Source organism: Branchiostoma floridae, chromosome 14 (genome assembly GCF_000003815.2).
Source record: "Branchiostoma floridae strain S238N-H82 chromosome 14, Bfl_VNyyK, whole genome shotgun sequence".
NCBI classification, from domain to species: Eukaryota; Metazoa; Chordata; class Leptocardii; order Amphioxiformes; family Branchiostomatidae; genus Branchiostoma; species Branchiostoma floridae.
The window spans coordinates 20,419,736-20,445,917 of NC_049992.1; the positions used below are offsets into that span (position 1 = coordinate 20,419,736).

Below are 26,182 nucleotides of genomic sequence, written 5' to 3' on the forward strand. Positions count from 1 at the left end.
TTGCTATCCGCCATCTTTGCGACAACGATTTGATTTGTGCGTTCTTTATTCCGTTCAACCTTCGCTTCTGCCTTCTTCTTTAGCCTTTCCTTTGTCCCTTCTTCTGTGTATTTCCTTCCAAGGTTCAAAGAGGGAACCCAGTCAACTCTGTGTCTATCCCATACAGGGGCAGCCTTCCCAGAAACAAAATTGCGACCACATACTTCTGCCACTGCCACTGCAAAGATACCTTTGTAACAGTACTACCCCCTACTCTGTACCTGTACCACCCTCCTGCCGGGCACAATATAAATAAAAAAATACCCTGCACCGCCAGCCAACGAGCAGGAACTTTTTTCCTGCTCGCGGTATATAAATTTAGTTTGGCAGATATATACCGTGAGCAGGAAGAAAAAGTTCCTACTCGTTGGCTGGCGGTGCAGGGTATTTTTTTTATTAATATTTTGCCCGGCAGGAGGGTGGTACAGGTACGGGGGGGGGGGGGCGTAGTGTTACAAAGTTATCTATAAGTCAATGTCATGGCAGTCCAGTATGAACAGTTTGTTATCTTCAGTGGCATGAACCAAAGGCTTGGTTATCTTGTGGAAGGGTTTGAATGGGTTGACCTTCCAGCATGGCGGAGTACCAGATAGCTGGACGGTCCACAGCTTTGTCCCGGCATCCCTTTCCCCCCTGCCGTACCACTTAATGTATGGCACTTCGTGTTGGCCGAATAACACGAAGTACTGGATTCGGCCAAAGTAGACACAATCTTGGTCTACTACGCCTACAACTGAGGAGATGCTTTTGGCAGATGTTTTGGCCTCAATCTCCTCACAGCGGTACTCTTGTAGGCGCTTTGTTCTGGGATGCCGGGACGTAGCTGCGAAGTACTTCCATGCGCTAGTGTCATTGGGGTTCACAGGGACCCCAGAGTTCTCTGCCACATAGGTGACCATATAGCAATGCTGTTCTCTGTCTAGCTCTACCAGTACCGGAAGGGGTATGGTGCCCTTCAGGTGGTGAAGTGTGGTAGCAGATGTTTCAGCTACTGAAAGACCCGCATCCTCCTCTTCTCCCTGCTCCTCTTCACATTCCTCTGTAAGCTCTGATGGGTCGCCGCTTTCAAAGTGGTCTGGTAAGGTGGGCATCTTGCCAGCAAACTCCATGAGTCTGCAGAGAAAGCTGACCTGTAATGTAACAACAAAAGTGGTTGAAATATGGCAAACATAGCAAAACTGCACCTTACGTCAAGGTTTTACTTCTTTTTTTTATTACAAGAAAAGTGGACAACAAATTTCACAAAACCATATATCATTTTAAGTTTTGCTCAAATGTACGAATTCTCTGATCCATTGGTATCCTTGATGTGATTTTCCCTTAAAACGACACAGTAGGAAACATTGGAGAAAATAGAACGCTGTAATGTTTTTGTAGTTACGTTCAAAACCTCTAAATAAATCTATCCAATTGTGTAAACATTTCCATAAAACCATGCCAGTTCTCTTTTTCTTTTTCTACAAAGCAAAGAAGAAATCATATAGCAATAGACTGTTCTGCCTTTGATTCCTGTAAAAAAATAACAAAATGCGTTTCTTAACATATGTATTTGAAAAACAGGGCATCTGGTATTTTTGGACTCCTGGTATAAAATATTCCGGTCTCCAACTGATGTCATCAATGAATGTAATTGGTCTGGGTCATAAAGTAATATACTCAAGCCAGTGAGATATGTGTCGTTACCTTGTGCGCTTCAATAGAAGACTTGGATGGATGGCTCCTACTCGTCATCCTGGACAAGTGGACCTTCATGTAACGCTCGAAAGGAGTGAGCCACAGTCCAGTGATAGGTCCGTATTCCTTAACGATCTGGACCATGTGATGTGGTAGATGCCACATTAAAGTCTGCAAAACAAAATATAGTATCAAGAAATTTAAAAAAATTGCAAAACCTTGTGGTTCATTGATAAATATGCCATAGGACAGTTGCAAATAATCTAATGTTGACGGTCGCAATTTGCTAGGAAGAGCTAGTCATATAAGTCTTAATACAATTGCTAGGTTTGCACATATTTTACGTTTATTTACTGAAATATATTTTTAAGTTAGTAATTAGATATCCATAGGCCATGCATCACCTGAATGATGTTACATTTTCAGTATGTGGGCTATGATGTGAAGTATGATTTTCCTCTTATACTCATCATTAAATCTTGACAATACTAACCCTGAAGCCAATGGGGAAATCCCTCTCCAGTAGACTGAAGGTTTCGTGGACTTGGAGATCCAATGCTGGAAGCGATTCCATGTCTACTACAGGGGAGCCAATGGCCTGTAGTGTATGACAGAGCCTGCTTAGAGTGCCACTCTGCGCAGGAGGCAGCATGTCCCGTGTAGCAAAGATGCATAAGCCCTCTGTGAAAAACTGTAAAGCGACAAAAAAACAATGACATATGAATTGTCAAAATCACACATTAGGTGTTTACAGTAGGTACATCAGTAATCATCAAGGTTAATCAGCATGCTATCTCAAGCACATGCATTGCAATGCAACTTTGCTACAGCTCGAGTTCTTGACCAAGAACACTATTAATACATACACTCACATAGATATGATGCTTGAAGCTAGCATCTAGTGCCCCCCATACATGTGACCGTTAGCTAAATGGATGATGCGACTATTTTCTCGTTTTGTCTAAACCGTAGCCTTGACACCAGTCATCAGTAGACTGCGTATTGCTATAGCAAAACAAGAGTTCCACAATTACACAAGGCACTTACACTTACCTTAATCCACTCAATGGATTTTGTCCCAATGGCCTTCTTGAACATGGCTCGGATCTTGAAATCATAGCCGATCGGGACTTTCACAGTGAGCAGCCTCCTGTCGGCCTCTGCGATCTGCTCCTTGCTCAGCTGATACACTTGTGTTCTGCTGTCTGAACTAAAAGAGAGAATAATATTTGAATCAATTTGAGTCTATCTATGCTGATAATCTGAAAACTGAAAACGGTAAACTGAAACCCAGTATATATTCAAGAAAACTTTTATTGTTGGCTATTTCATCACCACTTGTACACATAAGCACATTACATCAGCCTACTCTCCAAGCAGAGATTGAATCGCACAGATACAGTAGTATTTAGAAAAATTACACGGGCGCTCTTCTTACGTAAGAAGAGCGCCCGTGTAATTTTTCCGACTACTACTATATCTGTGCGATTCAATCTCTGCTTGGAGAGTAACATTAGCCCAGGATCCAGGAATCAATACACGTTATTTTCCAGAACGATTATATGATAGACCTTATCAGTGACCAGTTTCCAAAAAGAGGTTTTTGAAAACAATATGTGGGGTTTTGGTGTAGCGGTCAATTCGGCGTAGTTATCATAGATAGCTTACTGGGGCTACCATACTCCCGGTAAGCGAAAGGTTAATACGCAGGCAACATTCAGGCAATACATACATAAGCATCTGTCACTGCATTTTTTAAAGCTGAAGGGCATTAATGGCTAATCTGTACTTATACAGATAACATTTAAAGTTTTTCACATCTACCTGCAGTTAAAACGTCCCATTGACTTCTCCATCTGGACGATCGCCTCGAAGTTTTGTTTGCTTCCTGTGAGCACTTCAAACATGGAGTGTGCTATGTTCTGTAAAGAAATTGTTAAATATTCGTCAGGCTACAAATGTAATTCATTCGTGTAATAGACAAAACTCCTGGCTTCATAACAGTTTTTCCACACGATGGCACCTGATAAACGTGGCGTCGTTTACATTACCTAAAGAAATTCCTTTCCCATAACTTTCACAGTATCTAGCCTGCTTATAATTTATATAGACACCTAGCTGAAACCTATAGCATATCGCTAGAATCTGGTGATATGCTGTAGGTATAAACAGGTGTCTATATCACGCAATATTGTCAACTGTACACAACTAAAAGTATAAGTGAAGGCATACCTTGCCTGTATGCATGTAGTCCACATGCACTCTGCTAATGGAATATGTGGGAATGTCCGCAAGTTTCTCTAGTCCGGTCTTCCCAGTCATCGACGTGATTTCACTCCTCGCTCTTGTAATGTACCTTTGAATGAAAAATGCAATCACAAATCACAAAGTGAATTATCAGGAAACGTTGCATTTGTGTTGCAAACATATTATTGCCTAATCGCGTAGAGACATCTGTGCAATTGATGAAGTTGGGTTTTATCAGTTGTCATAATACATATTGATGAAGACTTTCATAGATCTAATTACACATACTGCATAAGCTTCATTGACATGACAATGTGTACAATGACTGGTCAACTAAAAACCACAAAATAGGGATACAGAGTAAATCTTTAAATTCTACAGACTAAACAATATTGGATAAAAAAACTTTTAACAATCAGGTGGGAATAGACGTGAGTACCATTTTCTTTTCTAATTACAAAGCTATCTCAGCATTATAAAAGCTGTCGAATCTAAAGATATGGTCAAATCTACTTCTGGTATTGAGTTTCTTGAAATCTGTAGTATTTAGACACAGCAATGTGAATAGCTCATTGCGTACGATATCATACCTAGCGACTTTGTTCCCTGCACTTTTCTTCTGGCTGATCTCATCGCCCAGGTCGTCCACTGCCCGTCCATAAACATTCATGTCTGTTTTCAGATGTGGTGGGCCCCGATGTTCTTCCTCCTTACCCGGAAAGTTTTCTCGGTCGAAACGCAGGTGGTGGTGCATTGGCAGATGCCGCCGGCTGTCAGTAAAAGTTGACACCCTGGCTTGTTTGTCGTATATTGCTGAAATGGAGGGAAAATTATGACATTACAAAATTGAAGTGTTTAAATAATTCAAACCTATGTAAGAAAAATACCACTGACACAAGCAAGATAATTTTTGCATGAACGTACCCTCCTGGAAGCACATGGGGCAACCAGATGTTGCTCTGTGGCCTTGGTGGTTGGTTGCTTTGCTTCTAGCCGGCCAGTCAAATTCGTATGACTGGACGTCCCCTTTGAGCATGAAGAACTCCTGCCTCCACGAGTCCCATACCTCAACCCCTTCTAGTAGTGTCAGGATGTCGGCTACCATGGGCTCGTGGAGGGCGTTCATGGTGTGTGGTGCCTTTGGTCCTGTAAGCAAATAACACAAAATGATTAGTGGCGGATCTACAGATACACCGAGAAGGGCTCTGTAATGGTGAGTGAACACAATGTATTGTATCTGTTACAAGCAATAACAACAACAGGTTCTAAAACGCGTTACTTGAGTTATGAACGTGATGATAATATCTTCATCATTTCACGATTCGGTCGACGTTGTATATTTGAGCTTACTGACAACTATGCCGATATATTACAGTTTTTAACTTTTACTCATTTTTGTCAATGCTGCTTACTTTCCCTATCGGGGAATAGGGATTAATTACCATTCGTATACTCCAAAGGATAAGTTTGTAGATTTAACAAGTAGTAAACCTGAAAGGTAGAGGAAACGCTGGCAGAAATTGTAATTTGTTTTGTACTCGCGAAAATATCGTTATGTTTGCTGACAGCCCTGTTTTCATGACAAGGCCGTTCCCGAGGCGCAAAACGTATTAACATCCAACTGTCATCAAATCCATCTTCATTTTCGTGCATGCGTGAACAATTTAGTTTGGCCTGCACAGACGATGGACCCAATAAACTAGGATGACACCACACAGGGCATTTCGATATATCCCGCCTAGTCGGCAGGGGCGTGATTTATACCTACACGCAAAGGAAGGTTATACCAAGCAACCTCCTTGGTTATACCAAAGCCAAATGAAAAAGAGACTTACCTTTTGTCATGCCCAAGAGTAGCAGGAGCCCGACCTTATCTCTAACCTCTGGGTCCAAGTTGAAAATCTTAAAGCACAAGGGCCAAATGGAACAAGGTATGCCAAGGTGATCATTTGGCTCTCCCCCATCTGTGCTGTACCCAAAGGCCAAAGATCTTGCTTCTCCCTGAAACAAAAAATCAAAGACAAATATTGAAATATTGCATGGAAACAAATATTGCCTGTCTTTAGTGTGTACTACTATCTGACCCCCTAATCCCCCATAGGGACAGGCTATATTAGGTCCGACGTCGAGAAGCTACAGGATTCGGGTCTGCCAGTAATTAGTGTGCAGCACGCACGCTCACTGGCCCACACAAGATGGCGGAAACAAGAAATGGACACTTGGGTCTTTTCGGCCTTGTTCCGAGACGTGGAGGGGGGGGGGGAGTTAGCGGGAAAGAAGTCTCATTGACCTACTGCTGTGCAGCCCGGAAAATACGTGTTCGGTCACAAACTTTACCTTAAACAAAGAACTGTAGATACGAAACCAATAACATCTTCATTTATCATCATTCATGCATGATACGCACATAAAGATGTGACAGACTACAGCAAGCAGAAGTACAGTGATGTTGCGAGAGATGAATAATTAATTGGGTGCACTTCAGGGCTTGCAATCCCCTGCTGTGAATTCGACCAGAAAGCATCTTTATTTTAGAGGAAGACTGACGTATCCATTTTTATACAGCCATACAAGTGCCCTACATCATTCGAGTCGGCGGACATTTCTGACACAGCTTGCCTGAAATTCTACGGCATCAAAATCGCACGACGTCGTGACCACGCACTTCATACAGGTAGTCATCTTCCGTTGAGCTCGAGTAGATTTGAACTGTCTTCGGTCAGATTTCAAGTCGCTATGAGCCGGGAAAATGTGCCGAAAGTATTTAATATCAAATGATCTCTGTCGCAGATGTGCGATAAGGCGTTACATTGATTAAGTATTTTTATGTTTTTGCATATCTCTGAAGATAAAAATAATATGCACATACAAATACATTCTAGTAAAGATTCGCACGAATTGTAAGAATACTCAGGCACACAAACTCCGCGCATAGGTTTCGGTCGTGGGTTATTTTGTAAGCGGACTTACTTATGACCAAAATAAGAGACATCATGGCGCGATGGTTACACATGCATATGTTCCGAAATCTCTATGTTCCGAAGTACGTACAGTCTTAAATGTGTGTACACATAAAATGAGTCGTATTCAAGCCTATCCTCACGAAGACATAGTAGTTTCTGATACCCGTCCTGAACGCCGACCCGAATATGACGGTCGCGAGCGTGGGCCACCCGGAGCTAAAACATTCAATTTCTAGTTTTAGATCATATACCTTGTTTTAATACTCTCCTCTTGTGCCATTGCGTAGGTTTTGAACTCTGTTAATCTGAAACAGAGTTTGAACTCAATCGCAAATTTCTTCTGAGACTCTTCTTCATGTCTATTAAAACTCTACCCTATTCTACTCTACTCTTCTCTACTCTAAAACACATTTGCTATCCGCATGTAACCGTAAACTATTACATGTACCTGTTCTGGTGTATAATGCATTATACGATGACCCAGACAGTCGCAAATATATTTCAAGATAATTTTTACTTTATATGCAAATATCAACATGAGTGTATCTTTTTGTTTCCTCGTCAGGAACTGTACTGAAATTTTCGTTATGATGCTATCAAACTGGTGCGAGGCCATTACAAATGGAGCCAATCTGTTTCCTCTCCGAACGGTCGCCTCCTTCGGCCGCTGCCTGTGCCCAGTGTGTTGGAGGAACACTTTCGTAACAGGAAGCATTTATATTGGAGTTTCGGAACATAGAGATTTCGGAACAAAGAGATTTCGGAACATAGAGATTTCGTCACCCATCGATTTCACTTCTAGTTCTAGGGAAACATAGAACCGTAAAACAGCCGCTGTAAAGATATCAGTAACATCCGACAGGGCCCGACAGAAATCTTTGGAAAGACTGGGCTCTACCGGCGGTAGGTAGTTCATAATACATAAGCATCTTCGTTATAGTCTGGAGTTACATGCACTACAGTATCCTGAACATAGTGGCCGAAAAAAAAAGTTTTTTTATTCCATTACCAATCCGCACAGCAGTGAGTCAAAGTGAAAAAGAAACAACTTCTTATCCAGAAACTTAGGGAGTATATCAATGCCAAACTCATATGGACTTTCCAATGACAAAAACACAAGATCAAATGTAGCCACCGACCCCAAACCCCCCCTCCCCTCCAACCCCCCCTCCACCGCTTGTAGTCAGTCTACTGGTGACAAAGATTGTTTAAGTCGGGCCGAAAAGTTGCCATTTCGCAACCTAAATCTGAAACAGTAACATCTATAAAACTCTAGCAAACATACCTCAAATAAGCCGTCCGCGCTGTACAGATGTTTCCAGATTGCTGTCTCCCTAATGTCCGCAACGAACCGCGGGACGTCCTCTTCAAGGAAGGATGCGTGCTGCTGTAGCATTTGGGCCAGCTTTGGTACGCCGTAAAGGGATTTTACTGTTTCTATCAGCGGAAAGTAGTAGAACTCCTTTTTCGCCTTTCCATTCCCGTCAAACCGTGGTTCTTTACACGTGGGGCAGGTGGTTTCGTACACATTTTCCCCGAAATATATTGTGCAGTCATTCTGGCACACATCGTACGTTTCGCAACGCGGCAAAAGATCGTTCAGTTTTGACTTGGCGTCCTTGAAGGAGTGGGGGATTCTGTTTGGGATGTTATTGTCATCCAGTACTCTCTTATATAGTTGGAGCACCTGAGTCACACATTCCTGGGACATTCCAGGGTTGTCGGCCCTCAGTTTCATCACCGCACAAACGAAGCCAAGTGTAGGCCACAGCGAGGACCCGTCGCAGATTATGGGTTCATTCCTCGGGTCCTTGTCGTCCTCTAAGAACACAGCAATTGGAGGCTTCTCCCCAAGCCGCTTCTTTGATCGGCGATATTCTTCTTTTTCCACCATGTGCCGACGTTTTGTTTTGATACAAACACCGTTGTCGGCACATCGCGGTCGGCCACACTCACATTTGTGAGTTTTCGGCGTACGTGTGGCCATGGCCACATCGTGATTGACCACGACACCTCCGCACGAGACAGGCTCTTAGCACGACTGGTATATTTTGAGGACAACTTCTTGAGTTAATTAAAATTTGTTTTTTCAGGCATAACCTCTCTGGGGACTGAGCGGGCGGTGGGTTGGGTATTATAGCCTGAGTAAGCACTTGGGAGTATGTGATCCCAGGATGATACCCAGGCTACTAGAATTTGGGAGAAACTATGACAAAAACCCGGAGAGTTGGTAGAAAACTGATACGTGTGTTTGTGTGTCTATACATCATCACGGTCGACATATCGTCGGGGTTACAACGCCCCTTACGGGGTGACATGTACTTTTACAGCTACAAGTACAAGACGGGGATGCGCCAGGTCTCCCGTCCGGGTGAATGATGTACAGTAGATCACCATGTGGCTGATACGAGATAGATGTCGCCAGGCCTCCATCCGGGTGATTTGTAGTGAATCACCAACTCCCAACAGAAGAATTTGCACCATCGCACGTATCATAACAAAACTTCAAAAGGTTTTCCTTAGAACAGATGACAACGGAGGCTACAGCTAGTTTTCACAATGGGGTACAAGGCTTGGATAAATAAACACTAATTTAGGAATGAAAGCGTCGTGGATTCTTGATACATTTTAAAACGATGTTTCAATTCCAGACGTGCAACTATAACTCTTAAGCATGCAAAATCATTCTCAAAATCATTCGACAAACACGCTCTGCCCACAAGCTGGACATTCCCAGAACTGAACGTTATCAGACTATTGTTATTCCGTACATCGTTCGTCTACTCAGCTGTTCAAATGTCGCCATGCCCTAATTCTACAAGTACAGTGCGCCACTAATATTGTTTTAAATATTCGCTGGCCTATATATATATATATATATATATATATATATATATATATATATATATATATATATATATATATATATATGACATGCTAAACACAAACTTACTGAGTGCGCTAACAAATATATCAAAATTGAGTTAATAGTCATTTGTAGTCTATCTTCAGATTCTGAAAAACTTTGCGTCCATCTTTACAAGGAGTCATCCCGTAGAATGTCACGATTGGATGATATCCTTGATTATGTTTGAGTTTGTCTGTCCGCGATGGAATGCCACAAGACTTACTAATCGTCACCAATTAGTAACATAGGCCATGTCCGTAGCAGAACGGAAGTTGTTGATTGGTCGTTGTACGTGGAATACATTGCGCAGGCGCATACTCCAACCCGCCAATTTTGACCAGAAACGCGCCATTTTAGCCAAGTTCCGCAGGAGAAAGGTCGAGTGATGGAGTCTACCACCGACTGGGGCAGAAGCCTGTCTTTTGAAGACGACCAGAGCTTCGACGAGCGGTGGGGCATGCCGCCGGATCCCGCCGGGTATGGAGGGATGCGACCGGCCGACAGGAGGAACCAGACCTTCGACGAGCGGTGGGGCATGCCCCTGGATCGCGCCGGGTATGGAGGGATGCGACCGGCCGACAGGAGGAACCAGACCTTCGACGAGCGGTGGGGCATGCCCCTGGATCCCGCCGGGTATGGAGGGATGCGACCGGCCGACAGGAGGAACCAGACCTTCGACGAGCGGTGGGGCATGCCCCTGGATCCCGCCGGGTATGGAGGGATGCGACCGGCCGACAGGAGGAACCAGACCTTCGACGAGCGGTGGGGCATGCCCCTGGATCCCGCCGGGTATGGAGGGATGCGACCGGCCGACAGGAGGAACCAGACCTTCGACGAGCGGTGGGGCATGCCCCTGGATCCCGCCGGGTATGGAGGGATGCGACCGGCCGACAGGAGGAACCAGACCTTCGACGAGCGGTGGGGCATGCCCCTGGATCCCGCCGGGTCCACGCCGGGTCCATACTCCATAGGGATGCGACCAGCGGACAGGGACCAGAGCTTCGACGAGCGGCGGGACATGCCGCCGGATCCCGCCGGGTATGGAGGGCAGCGACCAGCGGACAGGGACCAGAGCTTCGACGAGCGGCGGGACATGCCGCCGGATTCCGCCGCGTTTGTCGGGCAGCACGCGGGGTCCATAGACTGGAGCCAATCGACAACGTTTGCCGAAAATCCACCGAGAACTAGCACACCAGCACCAGCGAGAGGTAATAGTGCCGAGATTCTATAATATTTTAGCCAAAACAGAGACAATTATACACTGTCACAGTGTGAGAAGAGGTACATGCATAACTGTTGGTTTTCTTGAATAATTGCCATGTTCGCCCTGCTCCGTTAGTCCATACTTATGTCCATGTGCATAAGGTTACAGTTTTTTTTTTTGGCTGTTTCTATTTTAGACCCGGTACAGAACCCCATTCCACTAGATGAGTGGCTCAAGAAGGACAGTGACAACAGGAATATCTTAAATGTAAGTACTTGTAACTTTCAGACTTCAAATTTTGGGTTAAAAACTGTATTGTATTGATAAGAGTTGCTGTGAAGCATTCAACGGTAAGTGGTCCGGTCGATGGCCAATGGTAAATTAGATATTCAAAATTCAGCAAAGTGACGTTTTGATACTGACTAACTTGTTTCTTTGTTAGTGTAAGATCGTTTGTGGTCTTCATGTACATGTTGTGCAGGCTCTCCAGGACCCTAATTTTACAATAGTCTCTTCACTGGTACCTGAAAGTCGAAACATTTTCCAAAACGAGAAAAGAATCAACTCTCGTCAATTAGAAAGCGATACAATTTTATTTCCAAATGGAGATTAGTGCAATCATGGAGGTTACTTTGAACAAGTTGTCCAAAGTGAAAGCATCATATGGGACGCAGTGTACCACAACTGTGACCGGCACTTATCACTGTGGGAGTTTCGCCTAAAACACCCATATGGTTGCCAGGCACACACAACTAGGTAGCGTAGTTTCATGCCGGGTACCACTAGAAACTGCACCGCTAAGCCACTGACCTATGGGCAGCATATGAAGTCTGTCAGAAAGTGGGTAAACTGTTTCACAGTTCGACGGAAGAAAGAAGTTTTTGTGTCAGTCTTGAAGATTGCATTTGGGTATTCAGCGTACGGATTGGCCACGGGTGGTATGTTTGGAATTGTTGCGGTCACATTACGGACCGCTCGAACTTCGACATGCTTCGGCATTCTTCGGCCTCACTCGGGAAAGGGTTCGCCGGTCTTCGCAGGGTCTTCGGGTGTATTTCGGTACTTATCTAAGGTCAATTAACCTTTGGTTTGCTCCAGATGGTCTTGAGGGACAGAGAGCCATCGTGGGGAGGCCGAGCGGTCCGACTCCAAATGTAACGTTTAAGTTTGCGGGGATTTGATTTCGCGGTAGCGGGAAAAGGAACTTTCACACCATACACTGTAGTGTATTACTGCTATGGAAAATGTTTGCAGTGGATTTAAGTTCGTGGTGAAGCGGCCACTGCGAAAGCCGCGAACATTAAACCACCGCGAAAGTATCTGCATTTACAGTAGTACTAACCAGTTTAGAGCCCCATGGCACCCGCCCAGCGCAGGCTAGCTGGTGTAGGCTCGTGGCTCGGCCCACCCTGTCACATGCGTGAGCTAATCTTCAAGTAGATCAAAAGAAGGCTGCTAATTCGTTTCAAAGCCTACCAATATAATCTCCAACCAGATCGACGGTGCGTAATGTATAGTATCAAACTTACCGTAAAATCTGGCTTCATTCGGCTGCAAGAAAGGCTATTAACATCTAATTGTTGCCTAATCAAATTGTGCTTGCCGAGGAGGTGTCAATTGCCTAAATTGCCCTCCGTCCGGCTTGCCGGCTCGTGCCCCGGCAAGCGTGTCAGCTGGGTGACCGTTACAGGAAGTCATGATACGAGTCACTGCGCGAACCGTTGATTTGGCCAGTTTGAACCACAGACGAAAAAGTTCGTCGTATCTTTCGAGAAGTCTGTGGGAATTTGAGCTGCGAGAACCTCTGTTGCGGGCCACTGTCGAGGCCCCGGAAGGAAAAGATGTCAAGTCGTTTTGTCATTGCTACTGGCTTGGCTAAAGTCCTTATGTTATCAGTGTATCCCATTACTTTAGGTCCGCGAACATCGACTTGTTGTCGTCGTCTCGCTGTTACAAGAAATTAAGAAATAGCGGATCGAAAATCGGACACAAACTGCAAGAAACGTACGATTCTAAACAAAAAATGGCTGATCACGTGTGGTGTTGTGCTTTCCTTCAGCGCATCCAAACGTAGTGAGAGATGTTTACTTTCAGATTATATGTTCGAAACGCCGAAATTCTAACGTCCGTTTAATGTTTTTCTTTATAAATGAAGGCGTATAGTACGTTTGGAACGATTAAAGGACTTTTACTATATTTCTTGAGTGGAAATTTCATGTACCAGTTCGTTTCTTCTGTTACGTTGTGTTGCTGTCAGCTTTGTATTTTGGCGCCGTCTGGAGTGAACCTCCCACTGGGACCGGCTGCGCGGCTCACTGAGCTTGTCCTGGACATTACGTGACCGCTCATAAAAACATTAGCATCTCGGATATTCGTGTAGCTGTTAATACCGCACCGTGTTTTTTTTTGGGGGCCGCGGAAAAATGCTCTTGCCACCGATATAACCGCCACGACCTTATCATACCAAATCCCACCCAACATAGCCCCAGCTTCTCTTATTCCAATCCACTCCTGTACGTAAATATAATGCTGTAATGCATCGTTATTGTGGCGTCTCAGAGAAAGCCTATATACCAGTCGAATAAAACAGTCGAGAGCGTCATGCTTGTTAGAAACATCGTCACGACGCATTACCCGTCATAACATAATTTCGCCTTTGATCTCGTCTCTGTTGACTCCATTCTTCATTACCACTAAAGAACAGTAAAATAACGAATCACAAACCACTAAAGAACAGTAAAAGAACGGATCACAAATATGAAGTCCCTGTTACTTGGATCTCAACCGCGAACCTTGTTGTTGTTGTTGGAAACGACTCATATGACATGGAGGATATTTTACATTAAAGCACATGTGTTTTATTTCATATACCTTGTTCTTCTTTGGATTTTTTTTGTCAAGTGTTCCATGGAACAATGCGTTATGATGCTATCATACTGGCGCGTCAGCTGAACATAAAAGTCAGCGGGGATGGGTGCAGCCGGTGATCATGAATGCCGCTATGCACCGACCGGATGTGTAATGATCCCGCGCTGAAAATGATTACCGTTAATGAGAATTTGATGGTTCTCGGGAGGAGCTTCTTCTAGGGTGGGGAGTTGCGTTTAGGGCATTTCTTTCCTTCGTTCAAAGACAATACATGTATAAGTATCCCGCTATTTCCCACAATAACTGTAGCTTTGCACAGCGATTTGCGCTCGATCTGTGGCCAAATCAAAAAGGCCTACGACCACTTGTAAAGTTGTATGCTGCGCTGTGATCCACAGTGCCACAGGTAGGGGGACCTAAGATGGACGTTACGCTAGGCGGCCTTTACAAAAAGTACCCTAAATGTATATGATTAATTCTCGGTGACAGAGAATACATACTGTACTTCATTCCATTGGGAAGACTGAAAAGAACAACTAGTTCCATTGCTATTGTACATCCTGACGACTTACCCTGTCACAATTGAAACGTTAATCTAAGTCCAGATGTGCACTACCGCCAGCTTGCTAATTCTTAGTAGCACATTCCATGCCAATTTCGTAGCATTCTATCATTTCACTCTAACGATATATTTTGAAATTTACAGACGATGTGCCGTAACACATGGAAGGAAATAGCACCAGGGGAGTTAGTCGATGGAGTAAAGCGGGATGCCTGGCGTATCAAACAGGTTGTCCGCCAAGTACTGAGGGATCTCCCCGCAGTACAGGACACCCTGGAGGCGAGGGAGAAAATAGCCTACTCTTTTAGACGGAACGGGCAGACTAAGCGCTACCGTGAAGAGAGGAAAAGGTATGCATTGTTCAAGTTCAAGTTGATAAATCGATCAACCCCTGTCACATTATCAACTAACTTCGGTCGTACTTGTTGCAAATGTCTTGATCGCTGGCCGATTTTAAAATCGTTTACTTTTCGCCTCAGTCAAAGTTGACCCGGTTACATTGACCGAGGCTCGGGCGAATTTGACAATGAACGTCCCACCGCCCCTTTCACGCGGACCGAGTAAGACAAAACGTAGAAAGGCAATAGTCCAATAAATTTTGGTGTCATAGTTGTCGAAATCTTAACCCCATCAGTGGAAGTGATCACAGAAAAAGGAATTGTGTCCACATGCTTCCACGGTAGCCAAAATGTACACGCTAGTTGAAAGAAAATCAACATCTGCAATCATACGTGAGTCGGGCAAAACTCGCCCACCTGACATATTCTCCAAGCAGAGGTTGGGTCGGCCACTATTTCTAATCCCAGCGACCAAACCTCTGTTCGGAGAATACGCCTGATGGGCATACGTCATCCGATTTGTGACACCACACCTCAAAGTTCTGCGACGTCAAAGATCAGGTTTCGGTGTGAGTCAGCCAGCATGGGTCGACTCCTAAAATCGCCCGCTGATGGAAAAAAAACGGACGTATTACTGCCATAAATGTCATTTTGAACCCGCTGACTGATCACTTTGACAGAGGCGATAAGAATACAATGCCCGGCTTCCCTATAGGCTTTAGATAAATGTATCAATGAAAAAATAAAACGGATACATGCACTTCTAAGTATTTAAAGAAAGTAATCTGGTCTCGTCGAGGTTTTTGTACCCTTTTTTCGTTGACTAAAAACACGTCACATTCACCTAGAATAGATATTTCAATATACATTTGTAATTACAATAGCAAGCCATTTCTAATTTCGTCTTTATTTCTTAGGAATGGAGGAGTCAGGGGAGCGGCTCGTGGAGCGGGAGGAGCTAGGGGAGCGGCTCGTGGAGCGGGAGGAGCCAGGGGAGCGGCTCGTGGAGCGGGAGGAGCCAGGGGAGCGGCTCGTGGAGCGGGAGGAGCCAGGGGAGCGGCTCGTGGAGCGGGAGGAGCCAGGGGAGCGGCTCGTGGAGCGGGAGGAGCCAGGGGAGCGGCTCGTGGAGGAGCCAGACCACTCCCCGGAGAGCCAGCCCGACCCCCGGCCCCGCTAAGTCTTGTAAAGTAATCACTGCAAAATTATTCCAATAGAACAATATTTGTAATCGAATATAAAACGGTAGCTTTGATTACGTGCAAGATTTTCATTATGTAAAAGACGAAAAACTAGTCATCATTTACAGCTCTGCTTTAACACATTAATTATAGCTTATAAAGTCGTCTCAATGTAGATAAGCAGTTTTGTCTATGGAGACGTGTGCCTTAATTCTCGGTTACTTAAAGATTGTGATTAGTAACTCAACGTTTAAGATATTGTTCACTTTGATATACCAGCAAACACACTGCAAAATTTAGCACAGCATGCGCTCTCCTAGATTTTGCCGCCTGCACGTTGGCTAGGAAGTAAAACAAAAAAAAGTAGCCAGGACGTGGTGACATCATCGTAGCCTTTTGAACTAGTAGATATTCATGAAATGTGTGATTTCTTTTCAGTAAAGACGTTGACGTCATGAAAGATCGCCGCAGCATCGCCACTGCCAGGCTGGCCTACATATTTGCACGTAAGTAAAGCGCAAAGTTTTTCTCCGATGTTGAAAGTTAAATTGTGATAAGTAGCAGTACGAAATTCTCTTTCTACACAGGAAGAGAAATCCATAAAACATCGTTATAGAGTAGTCTTGTCAAGTGAAAACTTGAGCATATGCATAGCAGTAGGAAATTGATGCTTACATAACCTTTGTTCAAACAGGAGATACGGACAACAAGATGCACTACAACATGGCGACGCTTACCCTGGCAAAGAAAAAGGAAAAGGACAACTTTCCCTTGCCGATGAAAATTGAAGATGGCAAGGCTGAGTGGCGTAATCTAAAGGTGGGACTCAGAAGCTTTTCGAAAGCCTGCAAAGTATGCACAAATACGTAGTTCTGCCCCCTGTATTTACGATCTACAAGTAGATATTGTAGTACATGGTGTATATACGTATTAACACGGAAGTCGTAGATATTAGTATGTGTGTATGACATGTAGGTCCAATTAGATCTTTAGAGCTTCGTAAACACTTGCTCACTTGTTAACATGTTAAAGGTCAGGCCCTCCGCACATAGCCTGAGTACTATCCTCCGCAGTGCTAGTGACCGCTGGCTCAGTACTTTTGCTTGCTAACCACGGTAGCAAGCGAAAGTGGTAGCAAGCGAAAGTACTGAGTCAGTGGCCACTACGGAGGGTGTTACGCAGGCTACTCCGAGAGAAAAATACCATCTTTAATTTGGTTGTCTTATCAAACGCCAATAAGATTTGATCCTAATTGATAATTCGTTTTTTCCAGTCTGGTGATGCTTTCGCATGGCCAATCGAGGAGATTGTTGGCAAAGAGCAGAACGACGTCGAGCAGGAGCAGAACGACGTCGAGCAGGAGCAGAACGACGTCGAGCAGGAGCAGAACGACGTCCAGCAGACGCAGAACGACGTCCAGCAGACGCAGAACGGCGCCCAGCAGACGCAGAACGGCGCCCAGCAGACGCAGAACGACGCCCAGCAGACGCAGAACGACGTCCAGCAGACGCAGAACGACGTCCAGCAGACGCAGAACGGCGCCCAGCAGACGCAGAACGGCGCCCAGCAGACGCAGAACGACGCCCAGCAGACGCAGAACGACGTCCAGCAGACGCAGAACGACGTCCAGCAGACGCAGAACGGCGTCCAGCTTACGCAGAACGGCGTCCAGCAGACGCAGAACGACGTCCAGCAGACGCAGAACGACGTCCAGCAGACGCAGAACGACGTCCAGCAGACGCAGAACGACGTCCAGCAGACGCAGAACGGCGTCCAGCAGACGCAGAACGACGTCCAGCAGACGCAGAACGACGTCCAGCAGACGCAGAACGACGTCCAGCAGACGCAGAACGACGTCCAGCAGACGCAGAACGGCGCCCAGCAGACGCAGAACGACGCCCAGCAGACGCAGAACGACGTCCAGCAGACGCAGAACGACGTCCAGCAGACGCAGAACGACGTCCAGCAGACGCAGAACGGCGTCCAGCAGACGCAGAACGGCGTCCAGCAGACGCAGAACGACGTCCAGTAGACGCAGAACGACGTCCAGCAGACGCAGAACGGCGTCCAGCAGACGCAGAACGACGTCCAGCAGACGCAGAACGACGTGCCGCAAGAGCAGGACGCCGTCCAGCAGGAGCAGGACGCCGTCCAGCAGTTCAACATTGGTGATTTTGTAGCAGTGGCCTACAACGAAGGGTGGTACCTGGGTGAGATTTGTTCCACTTCTGACAACATCAACATCATCAACATCTCGTTCAGGAAAGAATCACATAGAAACCGCTTCAAAGCCAGTGGATCACGTCCAGAGCCGGTGGAGAAGCGGTTTATCTTCTCACTGGCAAACAAGGCCCCAGTGTCCAGGATGTGTAGGGCATATACTTTAGATAATTATGACGATATTTGGACGTCATACGACACCTATTACAAGAAATATTTCGCGTAGTAGGTGTCGTATGACGTACAAATATCATTCTTTGATATTTTTTCTACATATACCATGCAGGGATAAACCATATGAATAATTTTCGACCTTTTTACCTTGTGAAATTGAATATTCAAAATTTTAGGAGAAAAATATTATCTGAAGTTCTACATCTTTTCCGCATCCCAAACTGTCATTTAGTAATGTGTTACTATCTGCAATGTTTTGTAACCTGTTGTTTAGAGTAAGTGTGAATAATTTGGATAGAAATTGCTATTCTTCGGTAGTTGTCTACATTAGATCTATGACCAGATTTATGCATTGGATTAAGAATGCTTGTATTCCAGTTGGAAGGAAAGCTACCTTTAGTAAATATAGTATTGAACTAGTGTCACTAATGGCTGACAAAGATTTTTTGCACTATACTTCATGCAACAGTTCGTTTGAAATTGAGTCGATACCGGAAGTTTTTCCCGTTTTTATTAATTTGAAACCATTTAAGACTTCTCCTGCTGTGAATGGGAAATCGAAGGGGTTTGAGGTAATATCATCTAGTTGATTAAGGTATTTGGTGTTGACATTGATAAAAAATTAAACTTGTAAAACTTGTGGTGTATCCATTCCTCCGATGTATCATTGGGATCGCGAGTATTTGCGTTTATTTCTTTGTCTAACTCAGTGTTTTAAAAGTGAACAAAACTCCTTTGTATTGTTTTTGTTACATGATTCCAATATCAAAAGAAGGTCAGAATTGTACTTCTGTTTACGTTGTTTTATCAGTTTCTTGTAATCACACTTGTAAGCTGTGAGATATTTGTTTCTAGTTTGTTTTAGCCATGGTTCTTTTTTCAATGCCAGTGACAGTCTTTCCAATCGTTGGTGTTGAAAATATTTCATTTCTGCTGACTTGTTGGTGCCGTTGTTTCAAATATGTAGCATTACGTATACGTCACAGGACGGGAATACGGAATATGTAATAAAAGTTTTGTGGTGTGAACTTGATTTTTCTGTGCCAGTTTTATACTACATAGAAGCGTACTGGCTTGTGTACAAACCATCATGTCCCCAAACATCAACCTGAAACCCGTGTGACAGCCATTTGACCCAGTTTTCAAGCACCCCAAGGCCCGTAATTTCATCAGGCTGACTTCCTTAAACACGTAGGTGCGAATTGTGCAGTTAGGCGTCAGGTCCATTATATATATGATATCGCAAGCTTAGGACTCCTAAGCCAACCACGCCACGCCGATTACCAGTCGACCCAATCCAGACCTGCCGTTCAGAGCCGAATTTGTTCATATAGTCGGGAGAGAGTCGGGAGCCAAAAAGGCGTTTATGTGTAACGTAGGCATACTGTAAATGCATATATTTATTCGCGGTAGCGGGAAAAGGACTGTTCGCAGTGGTTTCAAGTTCGCGGTAGCACCATGCTATGTAGTCTCTTACTGCCATGGAAAAAATTTCGCGCTAGTTTTAAGTTCGCGGTAAATTTGCAACCGGAAAACCGCGAGGATAAAACCACTGAAAATTTCTGCATTTACAGTAACCGGGCTTCAATGATCTAAATGATAGCAGACACGCGAGGAAGCCCACAGCGCACTACAGGAGGATGCAATGTACTAGTAGGGAGAACCTGGTGGCAATCAGTAAACAATTATAATATCGTTAACGTAAGTTTAGCTTATGAAGCTTAGCTCATCACAACAACCATAATGGCATATTACAACGGTAAAACATTTCATCCTCGCAGCGCACATTATTAGGAAGAGGTGGTGGGTGCAAATCATGAGTTTTACCGGATTTAAACGTGTTTGGATAATCTAGGGGAAACCACATAGTCCAGAATCTGTGTCTCCTTATCTTATAATAATAATATCGGGTGTATTTTGCAGCCAGTATGTACCCAAAGTGTGGGTAATGAGGCTGTTTAACGTGGTTTAGTGTGTTCACAAATTGGGACTGTGTATTTGGGTTTGTCGAATCGGTTAGAAAAATTCTGGTCTGGACCGACTCTATGATCGAAGTGACTTGATTTTTTTGTGCGTTTTGGTCTGGGCTAGTCTATTGTATTTAAATCTAGAAGTTGAATCTCATGATAACTTTAATATGAAATGAAATAAAGACGATATTTCAAAACGCTTGGGGTGTACCATTACGCTCTGATCAAGGGAGAAAGCATGAACTTGTGACCCTATTGCTAACGCTAGTTTGTAAAGCTTTGACTAATTTGCCATGCATTGTTATCAACTTCCAACAATCGTTTTGCGAAATATATAATTGCAAATCGTGCATAACAACGTATGTCAACGCCCACTTCGAGGGTGCTGTTTCTTCCAATGGAACATGCTCGCATATGTTCTTGGTTAAATTTGGCGCGAATCTGAGCTATCAGGCACCAAGTCTGGGACGGCATGGCCGGCCGTGAAAATTCGTACTCGGCAAGCGGAGAAGTATTCCAATGGACAGTGGACGTTCGGATTTTTTTACTCGAGGAAACAGGACGGGGGGAGATCAGCCCTGTTCAACTTTGAAGTGATTCCAAAGTACGTCCCAGCTAGGAGTATTTGTATACAACAGGAGAGGGGGAGGGTACTCTACTGTCCAGTCTACAACCTGAGAATCTACAGCGCGCCGCAGAACCGCAGTAGGACACACAAAGGAAACCAATTCGGCGAGTAAGTGGGTCAAGCCAACTTCCCTTCAACCACTTCTCCCGGGGAACTCGTGCGTGGAAACTTTGTCTCTAGTCATGGAGGTTATAGTCGCGGGGAGATTCAAGTCATTTCGCCGTAAGTACTTTTTATTTCGAACCCCTCACGTTTGTTTTGTAAAATCTATGTACCGGTGATCTATACTAATTCTATGACATATTAAATCGATAACGGCATTTCTGTTTAAAGGCTAGGTAAGTGAAGTACAACAGGCTAACTTATGACGATATGTTCGCGCCAAACTTACATATTCTGAAACCTACTGGCGTGGCCATACCCCATGGTGTGACCTATGTTTTGGTCAGTCATCATATCACGCTGCGATCGGCGCTCTCGCGGCGGACTTCAATATTCGGTCTTTACCTTGTGGCGTGCAGGCAGATGAGTCTGGTAATATCATTGTCATGATTGTGACGGATAGGACTGCTTAGAATAAAAGTTTTTCCATGGTAGTAAATTCAGGTTTATTCAGTTAACGTGTAAAACCAAAATTATAATCGCGTTGTCGGCTATGTTAGGCTGTAGGACACCTGCTAACAATTACCGCATCCCACATCCGGTCAGTGACCACTACGGGCTCTGGCCTAATCTCCAAGCAGATGTACAAGCATGTACCAAAAATAGAAAATTTCCAAAGCTTTTTTCAGCTTACCGACCAACAGAAATCAATATTCTTGCTTAAATTAAGTTGTCCGACCTCTTTATATGTGAAAATGTTGAGCAATTCATCTCCTACTGCTTACGGAAAAGAAGTCAAACCCATCAAATAGCTTATGTAGAAATAGATTTAGTTTAGACGTTATTTCCTTTTGATTTATCTATAAATATTATTTCCCTTCTTTGTTAAGTATATTTATGTATACCACTTCTACTTTACTTTGTATGCAATTAGCCCTCGGGCATGAATTTGCAATAAAGATTATCATAATAATAGCCCTTTGACGCGGTTTTCAAGCCGACGGTGTCCATAAAACTCGCCCGACTTTAGAGGTCCATAATTTCATCAGGCCGACTTCCTGCCCGAGACACGCTAGGCGCGAACACGTTGGCGCGAAGTATGCAGGCGCCGGGTAATTTGAGCTCCCCGTGAAAAGAATTCCCAGCCAGCACAGAAAGACTGCAGAAACCACTCGAGCACTCCAGGGGATGTAAGGTAAGGAGAATCGAATGGTAGATCAGTAAACAAGTCTCGTTATCGTAAGCTTTATAGCTTTTTCGTACAAGAATAATGATAACATATTACAATGGACCCACATTTCATCCTAGCAGCGCACACGTGCACAGTATTGAACAGTATTGGGAAGAGGTGGCGGGTGAAAATTGTGAGTTAGGATTGAAACGTGCTGGACAAGTTTGAGGAAACCACGTGCGCACAACAGTAGGCTCTCGGTAACAACAGAAATGATGACATATTACATTGAACACACATTTAAATCCTCGCACCGCACAGTATTGGGAAGAAGCGGGTGAGTTTTCCCGGCGGATTGAAGCATGTATAACATGTTTGGACAAGGGGGACTCTCCAGATTGTCCGTAAACAATGATTAGTTGCGACCAAGGACCTTGGTTGCGACGTCCCGCCTCGATGTCAATCATCAGCCATTTGACGCAGTTTTCAGGCGGGCGGTGTCCAAACAACTCACCACGAGGTCCATAACTTAATCAGACCGTCTTCCTGAATCACGTAGGTGCAAAGCGTGCAGTCAGAAAAGTCTGGCTCATATTAAATCTGAGTTTCGCTATCGTAACTCATTCATCCAAATCATGGCACATTGCAAACTCTGTACTGTACTTTGAAAATATTATCCGTCCTCACGCAAATGCTTTGGGAAGGTCGGATTTAAACTGCAAGCCGGCGGAATGAAGCGTGTTTGGACGAGTCTGGGGAAACCACGTGCGCACTACAGGGGGGAGGGAACTCCAGATAGCCCGTAAACGGTCATTAGTCTCCGATGTCATTCAGCACGCATTGGTGGCTGATTCCACACAGACGGTGTCCATTATCCCGCCTGGAGGTCCATAAACAAAAATGACGCAAAAATGTCACACTTTTTAGTCCATAAACCGCTGCCAGAGTCCATAAACCACAGAAGACGCAAAACCAATTTAAAATGACGCAGTTAGCTGTGCCTTTTTCAGAAGACGCAGAACCAATTAGAAATGAAGCAGTTTAGCTGCGTCTTTTTCAAAAGACGCAAAACCAATTAAAAATGAAGCAGTTAAGCTGCGTCTTTTTCAAAAGACGCAAAACCAATTTAAAATGATGCAGTATTGTCCATTTGACGCATTTCGAGGTTCGCAGTGTCAGACAATGGCATTTCAATGTAATTGTACATTGAAGCAGAAACATATTTCCTTTTTTTGATAAACTTTATGAAGGGGTATAGCTTACACATACAGTCAAACCTGCCCAAGACGACCACCCGGGGGACCGGGGAAAAGCGGTCGATTTGGACAGGTGGTCGCTGAGAAGAGTATCGACTCAAAACATGCCCGATGCGTAGTATAAATGGTTTCCATTGTGTTTAATGGCAAATAGCAAGCAAACGCACGCAAAGAAGTAAGTAAGCGAGGTCTTTAATGTCAAATCCAACGCGCACATGCACGCAAAAACGTAAGTAATAATCATCAGTAAGCCTGGTGAATTTTAATACGGTAAATGAACACAGTGTTCTCGCCAGGATTTTTTCACAGCGTCAGGGCAGGGGTTCGGGTCAGAGCCCCGGTGGGGGGCCCCAGGGGGGTGAAGCCCCCCGGAAGCTCTTGCATTTTAGGCTATTCAGAAGGCTTATTGTATCAGTTTTTAGGGGCATATCTACGATAATTGTAGCAGTTTGACGTAACGATACTTTGAGTCAAAGCATCAAAGACAACTAAAAACTCATAAACAACAAACTTTACTCAGCTCAACAGTACTCATAAATATTGTCCGGTTTGCCACCAACTTTTTCTAGATAAACAACTTCGACAGTCTCTGTTTTCATCGTATTTTTTTCATCGTAAACAGAACAAAACACGCAGAAACATGTGCTCGGCACGGGGAATCCCCGGCCGACTTTCAAGTTCGCGATCGGCGGACGAATAATGCGTTCACATAAGAGGTGTTGGACGTAAAAACAACAAGAATACCTTTGCTTCCTTTTGATATGAGTTTTGGGCCCGCAAAATCTCCAAAACGGCAGAAATTTTCGGGGTAAAATACGGTAAAATTTGCCCTGCCAAAAATGGCGGTCGTTGCTGTTGTTTATCCTAAACCAATGAGATCGCTAGCTTCCCCTGACGCATCAGATCTCGCGAGAATTTTTTGCGAGATTTTACGATGTTTTCGCCGCCATTACCGCTAGCTGCCTGCATGCACGCACGATGTTTTTCGTCATTTCTCAACGCAAATTTCTCGATCTTTGGAAGGTTTTAGATGATTTACAAGTATACTGCAACATAAAAGGGAATGTATACAAGTGCTATTTTTGTGCAAGTCCAAGAAGCGTTTCTTGCCGTTCCGATTTTAACCGGACTTGAACCGAAACTTTTTACTAGTTTTGTGCCGGTTCTCTGTTTACAGTACAGAACGCACGCCGCGCAAGGGGCGGTCCTGGGTGGGGGCTGCGAGATAGCGGTACGCGGGGTGCTATAAAACACCTCCCTTCGAGCTGAAACTTCCTGAAACAGCGGAGGCGCGTGCTTGGCACGTGCTTTCACATTTTTACTACGGTATTTTTCCAGTTTTCCCCCATTTTTTTGCCGCTACGCTGGGTGAAAATACAGCGTAGCGGGCTTTTTACAGCGTCAGTTTTCCAGCCTACAGTGTATCATCGGCCCGCTATGCTGAAAAGGCCTGGCGAGAACACTGGAACAGAAATCGGACAAATTGGATCAGGACATTCCTACCTGCGCCAGAGAAACTCTACTCAAGTCAAGGAGGTTAAAAAGACAGTCTACTCGATCTACTCTAGTCTAAAAAAAGATATAACGTTACTTTCTGTAAATCGGATTTCTACCAGACAATAAAGTACGTGCTGTACATGTTGCATTTCTGCGTCTACGATCGTTAGATGGACCAGTGATAGACATATTTAGTTGGCTATACAATTTCTCTCTGGAGGGTAGCAAGTCGTCAACGTTATTCATAACAAGAAGAGAACTGCTCAATATTTGTACACCAACGTTTTAGACAGTAACGGACCTTTGATGCTGTCAGTTACCGTACAAGCCTTTATGCGTCGCTGTGTTCTTGATCGCCGTATCTGAAATAACTACGGTGTACGTAATACCTTTCGAATACGATGCCTACGGAGATGCCCGATACGTCCCGATAGCGTACTTACCCACGGATGAATGTACAGTGCAGTTGGACCAATGGTTGGACAAAAGCACTCACACAGATCTTTCTTAAAAAGGAATGAGCTACACAGATATTTCCTAGACTATATACGTTTCAGCATTCATTCACTTTATAATGATAAAGATAAAAAACTTCTGTAACAACTAAATTTGGATTTTCTTACAACGAAATGTCTTCCCATATTACAGTAGACTGCCCCGTTGACCGCCGCCATCTTTATTCTAAACATAACATCGTAATGGCAGTCAAAATCCGACGCAAACTGGCCGATTTCGGCACAAAAGCGCGATAGTTATCATAAAAAATCGATGAAAACCGGTCGTTATGGGTCCCAATTTTGGCCGGTCGCGGTCGCGTTGGCCAGGTGGTCGTTGAGAAAAGGTCGCTTAATGCTTACGTCAATGGGAAAAAAAATCGGGACCGAGAAAAAGCGGTCGAAATGGCCAGGTGGTCGCTGAGAGGAGGTGGTCGCTCGGGCAGGTTTGACTGTACTTACATCAACTGTCCAAAGCCTTAGTCTGTTGTAACAGAGTACAAAATCCAGGAAGTTTCAAATTCTACCAGACTATATTATGTAGCTAGACATGCAGCTGTTAGAGCAAAAATTTTATGTCCTTAGCCAGCTGCCTGGTTGATGGCTAGAGTAGATTTTCTTACTCAGATAGCCTCAAATATTTACTTAGCAAAGAATGTAACTGGTATTCTAACTGTTCCTCTGTTCTG

At 44.4% G+C, this 26,182-nt stretch overlaps 2 protein-coding genes across 2 annotated transcripts; one reads left to right on the forward strand and one right to left on the reverse strand.

Annotated features, from left to right (window-relative positions):
* Positions 1-458: 458 nt before the first annotated feature.
* On the reverse strand, positions 459-9,340 carry LOC118430605. The gene is made up of 10 exons (XM_035841580.1): positions 8,209-9,340; positions 5,796-5,961; positions 4,885-5,106; positions 4,551-4,773; positions 3,946-4,069; positions 3,538-3,635; positions 2,767-2,923; positions 2,207-2,404; positions 1,723-1,884; positions 459-1,169 (listed from the first exon to the last, which is right to left on the reverse strand). The coding sequence occupies exons 1-10, from the start codon at positions 8,908-8,910 to the stop codon at positions 504-506; spliced, it is 2,718 nt and encodes a 905-aa protein (XP_035697473.1). The 5' UTR covers positions 8,911-9,340; the 3' UTR covers positions 459-503.
* On the forward strand, positions 9,340-18,013 carry LOC118430238. The gene is made up of 7 exons (XM_035840947.1): positions 9,340-11,039; positions 11,232-11,302; positions 14,610-14,815; positions 15,721-15,990; positions 16,420-16,487; positions 16,676-16,800; positions 17,255-18,013. The coding sequence occupies exons 1-7, from the start codon at positions 10,217-10,219 to the stop codon at positions 18,011-18,013; spliced, it is 2,322 nt and encodes a 773-aa protein (XP_035696840.1). The 5' UTR covers positions 9,340-10,216.
* The last annotated feature ends 8,169 nt before the right edge of the window (positions 18,014-26,182 follow it).